General features: G+C 43.9%; 1 protein-coding gene across 1 annotated transcript; it reads left to right on the top strand.

Moving 5' to 3' along the window:
* Positions 1-6,176: 6,176 nt before the first annotated feature.
* On the top strand, positions 6,177-7,565 carry LOC120989415 (olfactory receptor 11L1-like). The gene is made up of 2 exons (XM_040417501.1): positions 6,177-6,206; positions 6,636-7,565. Exons 1-2 carry the CDS (start codon positions 6,177-6,179, stop codon positions 7,563-7,565), a joined length of 960 nt encoding a protein of 319 aa, XP_040273435.1.
* The last annotated feature ends 452 nt before the right edge of the window (positions 7,566-8,017 follow it).

The raw sequence follows: 8,017 nt of genomic DNA, 5'->3' as shown, positions 1-8,017 counted from the left end.
TCCTGGAGCGTGCCCTGCGAAGAGTGCTGGATCAGGCTGTAGATGAGCGTGAAGAGGAAGAGGAAGAGTTGTGGTCACCATCACCACCAGAAACAGCCTTATCAGCATCGCTTGCTGGACCTGCGGCAACGCTGGAAGAGGAGTCTGAGGAAGAGGAGTCAGAGGAGGAATGTGGCTTTGAGAAAAGACCAACCACAGCAGGCATCCCAGGGTGCTCGTTGTCACCTATCTGGTACGTGGTGTTGTACGTGGCTGGGGGGAAGAACATACCTTCAATGAGATCAGTGAGGACGAGGAACAGGACATGTGTAGCTCGGCATCCAACCTTGTGCAAATGGGGTCTTTCATGCTGTCATGCCTGTTGAGCAACCTGTACTGGGTAGCCACGCTACTAGACCCCCGGTATAAGCAGAAAGTGCCTGAAATTTTACCGAATTACCTCAAGTCGAAAAGGATGCAGCAGTTCCAAAACAAGTAAAAAAGTATGCTTTCTGCCTGGAAAACATAAATTTTTCCTGCAACAATGCCTAATTTTTCAGGCATGTGTACTTGCCTAATTTTTCTGGCCTCTGGTGCTGCACTGTGGCTGCAAAAACAAAACAAAAAAAAGGCACATACATGTGTCAATTCCCCTTCGTGATCGTTACCTTGTTGTGGTGAAGGGGCTTGCGTATCACAATGAAGCAATCACCTCTATGAGTGTATTGGCAATGGCAATGTTGGCACACCCCAGATAAGGTCGTTGCTTTATTGTGAACAGACCAAAAGCGATCGGCTGGATAATTTTGCATAGAAAAAATAAATAATTTCTTTGTGATCATCTAAGGTGATCATTAAAGCCTACTAGGCCAACAATGGGCCCACACTGCAGAATCATTGTTTTCTGGGTCACTGAACTACCTCAGCACGACAATAGGCTTTGAAAAAGCGCCATCGACTGCAATCTCCCAAACGTGCGCACGAGCACAGTCATCACTACACCAAGATTGACGCATAGAGGAATAAAATTTATGTCATGAGTGTGTCAACTATTGACAACTCTTTGCGGTTGTCTAAGATCTATTTGATACACGTCCCCTGATAGGGGACATAACAGGGATTAAACTGATAAGAATAGTACTACTTAACACACCACTTATATAGGGTGGCACAGTACATTGCTGGGCGCACGCGCAGTGCCCCTGATTGGAAGTAAGAGGACTAACCAAGCATCTTTTTCCATCTCCCGGTTCCTAAAATCTATTCCATACACCGGCCCCTAATAGGGGACGTAACAGGCATTAAACTGATAGGAATATTACTACTTAACATACCACTCATATAGGGTAGCACAGTACATTGCACGGCGCACGCGCAGCCCCCAAATTGGAAGTAAGAGGACCGACCAAGCATCTTTTTCCATCTCCTGGTTCCTAAAATCTATTCCATACACCGGCCCCTGATAGGGGACAAAACAGAGATTAAACTGGTAAGAACAGATTTTTTTTAATAAAAAAAAAAGAGGACAGCCTCTGCGGAGCTGGGTATTTTTTGGCCGCGTTACTGAACGCTCATGCACAATGGCTGTAGGCTCATGGATCCTTTTGCGGAGGTGACAAACCTGGTCAGTCAAACCCAAGGCAACATCAGCGACCTCATCCCATATGCGTTTTTTCTGGAGTGTGCCCTGCAAAGAGTGCTGGATCAGGCTGTAGATGAGCATGAAGAGGAAGAGTTGTGGTCACCATCACCACCAGAAGCAGCCTTGTCGTCGTCGATTGCTGGATCTGCAGCAACGCAGAGAGAGGAGTCTGAAGAAGAGGAGTCAGAGGAGGAAGGTGGCTTTGAGGAGGTGGAAGACCAACCACAGCAGGCGTCCCAGGGGGCTTGTTGTCACCTTTCGGGGACCCTTGGTGTTGTACGTGGCTGGGTGGAGGAATAGACCTTCAATGACGTCAGGGAGGACAAGGAACGGGACATGACTAGCTTGGTATCCAACCTTGTGCAAATGGGGAGTTTGCGGTTGTGCAAATGGACTGTTTGTGGTGCGTTAAACAGGGAGTTTGGTCTGTCAGAGTTTGGTCTGTCACTGTGAAGCGGGCGTTACCCTTACATTACCTGATCGATACAACATCATACCTGATCATATACACACACTGGATGTTTTAAAGCACATTATTCCAAACAATTTAGGAATGTTAGGTGATTTATGCCCTTTATGGATTAAAACCCGACTCTGCGTCAACTACGTAATTTTCCATGGGAGTTTTGCCATGGATCCCCCTCCGGCATGCCACAGTCCAGGTGTTAGTCCCCTTGATACAACTTTTCCATTACTATTGTGGCCAGAAAGAGTCCCTGTGGGTTTTAAAATTCGCCTGCCTATTGAAGTCTATGGCGGTTCGCCCGTTCGCGAACATTTGCGGAAATTTGCGTTCGCCGTTCGCGAACGGAAAATGTTATGTTCGCGACATCTCTAGTTGTAGGTTGAGTGGCGAGAGACACAGCTTGGTCTGGTCCCATATACCCTGCCACAGCTCTGCGGCGGTGTGCTGTTTGTCCCTTAAATAGATCAACTTCAGCACGGCCTGTTGACGCTTACCCACAGTAGTGCTACACAACTTCCAGCTAGCGACTGTTGGCTGACTGCTGCTGGAGGTGGAAGTGGAGGAGGAGGCGGCGGAGGAGGAGAAGTGGGGGTTGGAGCCAGTAATATAGCTGCTTTCGGAGACCCTGATGGACGTAGGGCCCGAAGTCCTGGGCGTGGGTAGCACCTGTGCCATCCCAGGGTACGATTCACTCCCGGCCTCCGCAAAAATCACCCAGTTTGTGGTAAGGGAAATGTAGCATCCTTGGCCACCAGCACTTGTCCATGTATCCGTGGTTAAGTGGACCTTCCCAGTAACTGCGTTAGTCAGGGCACGGGTGATGTTCTGGGACACATGCTGGTGTAAGGCGGGCACGACACACCGTGAAAAATAGTGGCGGCTGGGGACTGCGTACCGAGGGACGTCCGCAGACATCAGGCTGCAGAAGGCCTCAGTGTCCACAAGCCTAAATGGCAACATTTCAAGGGCCAGTAATTTTGAAAGTTGTGCATTTAGTGCTATGGCCGGGTGGGTGGGTATTTGCCTTGTGTTCAAATTACTGTGTTATGGACATTTGGATGCTGTGCTGGGACAGGGAAGTGGATGTTGTTGCTGATGGTTCATGCGAAGGTCCATATGCAGGGCGTGGGGCATCAGGGCCTGCGCCTTCGACAGGGGATTGGCCAGCAGTGCGTAACACAGGGAAAGAGGAGGCAGTGGTGTGACCCGCAGACCCAGATTGTGGACCCAGGCATTCGGCCCACTTGTTAGGGTGCTTGGATGCCATGTGGCGGATCATGCTGGTGGTGATGAGGTTGCTAGTGTTTACGCCCCGGATCATTTTGATATGGCACAGGTTGCAAACTACCACTCTTTTGTCGTCTGCACTTTCCTCAAAAAAAGTGCCATACTGCAGAACAACTACCCCATGGCAAGGTAGATTTACGCATGGGGTGCTCGGTGTAACGGTTGCGGGCCTATTTGGTGTGGGCCGACTTCTCCCTTTTACAACCCCACTGCCTCTTCCAGCCTGTTGTGGTGCTGCAGATCCCTCCCCCTCTGTACTGCTGTTCTCGCTCGGGTTTTCACCTTCCCATGTTGGGTCAGTGACCTCATCATCAACCACCTACTCTTCCACTTCCTCACTCTGCTCATTCTCCTGACTTGACCTAACCACAACCTCAGTGATTGGTAACTGTGTCTCATCATCATCCACCTCATGAACGATTGATTGCCATTCACCACCGTCATCTTCTTGAGACTGTGAAGGCTCAAGAGGTTGGGCATCAGAGCTTAATATCTCAGGTCCCTTTTCAAGCATGCTGGGCGTGAGGGCCAAATCTAATAGTAGCGCTGGAAAGAGCTCCTCGGAACATCCGAGTGTGGGATCATTTGTTTGGCAAGCCACTCCATGGTGGGAGGAAGGATGATCAGAGAGAGGATTCGGTTGACCAGACTCTTGGCTACAGAGACTGGACTTGGTGGAAGAGAGGGTGGTGCTTAACCGACTAGATGCATTTATCATCAGCAATCCAACCGACCAACTGTTCGCCCTGGTCTGACTTGGACAGTGTTGTCCTGCGCCGCCCAGCTAAGTTGGGCATGAAGCTGGGTACGGTGGATTTTTTTTTCCTGGTGCACTGGCAGCAGGCACAGTTTCATTGCGCCCAGGGCCACGGCCTCTGCGTGCACCATCAGCATCACGCCCACTTCCCCGTCCCTTAGTGCTCACCTTCTTCATATCAATGGTTTTGTCACTAGATGTGGCGCAGATTTTTTTACAGTCCTCTAAAGACACCGTTTTCTGATGCAGGACAGTATATGTCACAGAAACACACAGAATATAGACACTATTTTAGGCCCAGATTATTGGAATCTGCAGTACAGACACTGTTTTCTGATGTAGTTTATATTTATATTTTTCCCTATATCTGGGCCTGACAACCACACAAGGTATTGAAGCGCAGATCACACAATTCTCGGATTACACCGTTGACAGCAAAAATGTGGATTATGGGAAAAAAAAAATGTTTTCTCTAAAATTTCTTCCTATCTCTGCCCCTGACACACAGAAGGTATTGCTGCACAGATGTCACAAGTCACTGCAGACACCTTCTATATAGCAAAATAATTGCTATTTTGCAAAGTATAAAAGAAAACTTTTGAGTTCAATTTTGCACAATTACAGTGCTGCCTCCACACAGAATAGTCCTTTAAAAGTACTTTTGGGTCTTTGAAACGTTTTAAAATTGAATAAATTGCGATCACAAACTCCCTACACTATCTGTCCCTTCCTAAGCACAGCTCTCCCTAACTCGCAATGAGCAGAACCCACGTCATCGGGTGCCTTATAGCACCCGATGACACGTTCCGGCCAGCCAATCACTGTAATGCCAGAAGCCAACATGACTATGGCATTACAGTGATGGCGGTACTTACCTGCACCTTTATTGGCTGCTTAGCAGCCACAAAACGTGCGGGGAGGAGACTCGAGCATGGCGCTCGAGCATATGTGGTACTTGGCCGATTGCTCAAATTAATGATGCAAATTTTTTGACGCAATACATGCAACTTCTTATTTTAGTAGGTCTGACTACATATTACTGATTGGTGCCCTACGTATGGTTGTGACATCACAGCACTATGTCTGTAGCATGTATGTATGGACAGCAGAACCTATCACACTACTAACACCCTGCACTGGAATCAGCTACACTATATCAGGATATAACCTACACTATCTCCCACTAACTATCTGTATTATATATATGAGCTAACTAACTAACTAACTAACTAACTAATGTAATTATACAGCAAAGCACAGAGCACAACAATAACACTGCTCTCTCTCTCAGAACTGCAAAAAATAGCAGAAAATGGCAGCTGGGGAGGTTCTTATATAGTAAGGGGTAGGCAACTTTCCTATTGGTTGCTAAGGATGTGGCTAAGCTCAGACAAAGACATTGCAGCCTTCTGAATGGCCCACAAGCAAGAAGCCAGGAGGGATCATGGTTTCAGATGAAAAAAAATCTAGAATATTCACGAATACGAATATATAGCACTATATTCTAAATATTCGCGAATTCTCGAAGTGGTGATATTCGCTATTCGAATATTCGGCCCCAACACTAACAACAAAAAGACCTTGCCCTGCGCAATGCAACACAAGGCAAGGGGAGCATCGAAGCAAAGAAATGGTCCACTCGTACATGCTAAAGAAGTGATAGGAAGCTTAAATCTGGGTTCAGTCCTGAACCTGAACACCACTTCCCTAACCAATACTACAAGTTACAAGACAAGTTATGTGTACAAAAGTTGAAACAATTGCATCACATTCCCTCATTGAACACACTTTTAATTCTCATTTAATATTTATAGTCTTTAGCTGACTTAACAAACGGGACTCATGAGACAAGGAGAAAAAAAATCTCCCAAGACTTGTTTATCTGCCACCTTGACTCTGATTCAGTATAAAAATCTGAGCGGATTCCCATTATAGCTCGTACTCACATGTCTGACACCCACATAACATGACCGTGCTGCTGTCTATTGCCTCTGGGAAGTGATTTTCATAGAAGAATTAGTAATTCATAAGAAATACGTCTGGAAATGAATATCAAGATGAAAGAAATATCTGATGTAGGTATTGTTAATGTAATAATTCACAATGAATTCTGCTTAAGATTCCTTTCAGTTTGTCTAAATGTATCGATTAGGAAAAACAGGCAAATGTTTACTCATTATTACTTAACTAAAATGTGACTTTAGAGGTGAGAGTTTGACCATTGACATTAAACAATAAGCTGATTTATATTGTTTGTCTATTTTAGGCTACTATTTTATTTTTATTGTTCATAAAAAAATGTGTCAAAAATATCTGATTTCTTTCTATTACTCAATGACTCCATACAGTGGTTTTATTAATTTTAAAGACATAAAGAACTAGATATTACAGTGTATTCGGTGGCCTATTATTTATCCCATTAACATGAATTAATAACCATTTAGTTATTATATGTTGTTGCTTTTGGTTTATTGAAGCATAACTACTGTATGTTCTATGTGTAGGAGAACAATCTGACTGTGGTCACTGAGTTTTACCTTTTAGGATTTCAAGTCAGCCAAGATTTAAGAATTTTCTTATTTTGTCTCCTTCTGGTGGTTTACTGTGTAACAATATGTGGGAACCTCCTGATCATCTCCCTGGTGTCCACCAGCAAGAACCTCCACACTCCAATGTACTTCTTCATCTCACAACTGTCCATCAGTGACATTTTTGTGATCTCAGATATTGTCCCCAACCTGCTCTACATCCTACTGAATAATGGATGGACCATTACTATTATTGATTGCATCACTCAGTTGTATTTCTTCTGTGGCTCTGGATCATTTGAGTGTTTACTTCTCGCTGTGATGTCTTATGACAGATATGTGGCCATCTGTAATCCACTTCGCTACTCCACCATCATGACAGGAGGATATTGCATAATTTTGTCTATAACCAGTTGGTTGCTTGGGTTTTCTATCATTTTGATTTACATAATAAAAACGACAAAACTAAATTTTTGTGGGACAAATATCATTGACCATTTATTCTGTGATCTTATTCCCTTACTAGAACTTGCCTGTTCTGACACCTCTATGATCCACTTAGTGGTTTATATTATGGGTATACCAATCGTAATAATCCCGACCACAATCATTGTAGTGTCTTATACATATATTATTTTAGCAGTCTTAAGGATCTCATCCAATACTAGTAGACAGAAAGCCTTCTCCACCTGTAGCTCCCACCTCATTGTGGTTTCCATATTCTATTGGACTATGTTCAGTATTTATGTTGTCCCACCGAAAGGCCTGACAAACTCCATAAGTAAAATCCTCTCCCTGCTCTATACTGTCTTTACTCCTTTGATTAACCCCATTATATACAGTCTGAGGAATAAAGACATTAGAGAAGCCGTACAAAGAATATTTCAAAAGCATGAGATCTGGTAAATTAGCAAAACAAGGTGTTGTATGCTGAATTTTTCATATTGATTGGTTAAGCAAAAAAATAAAAAAAACATTATGGTAATATCTACAATTAAAGATTTCTGAAAAACTCTGCTAGGAAATTTACGTTTTGTGATTATTGAAGGAGTCACAGCTGGAAGAAGCGTTGGGATTAAGATAAAACTTAAATTTATTAGATATACACTAAAACTAGGGAGAAGTGTGAAAGTCCCTAAATCTACAAACAAACAAAAATTATATACTACAGTCGTGGCCAAAAGTTTTGAGAATTACATAAATATTGGAAATTGGAAAAGTTGCTGCTTAAGTTTTTATAATAGCAATTTGCATATACTCCAGAATGTTATGAAGAGTGATCAGATGAATTGCATAGTCCTTCTTTGCCATGAAAATTAACTTAATCCCAAAAAAACCTTTCCACTGCATTTCATTGC

This window comes from Bufo bufo, chromosome 1, assembly GCF_905171765.1.
Source record: "Bufo bufo chromosome 1, aBufBuf1.1, whole genome shotgun sequence".
NCBI classification, from domain to species: Eukaryota; Metazoa; Chordata; class Amphibia; order Anura; family Bufonidae; genus Bufo; species Bufo bufo.
Note: the sequence above shows the minus strand (reverse complement) of the source record. Positions and strands in the feature narration are given on the sequence as shown.

Excerpts from the sequence above, each read along its gene's own strand:
- LOC120989415 (XM_040417501.1), top strand. The coding sequence starts at position 6,177 with ATGAATATCAAGATGAAAGAAATATCTGAT. Across the intron at positions 6,207-6,635 it reads AGATGAAAGAAATATCTGAT|GAGAACAATCTGACTGTGGT; the intron begins GTAGGTATTGTT and ends TTCTATGTGTAG.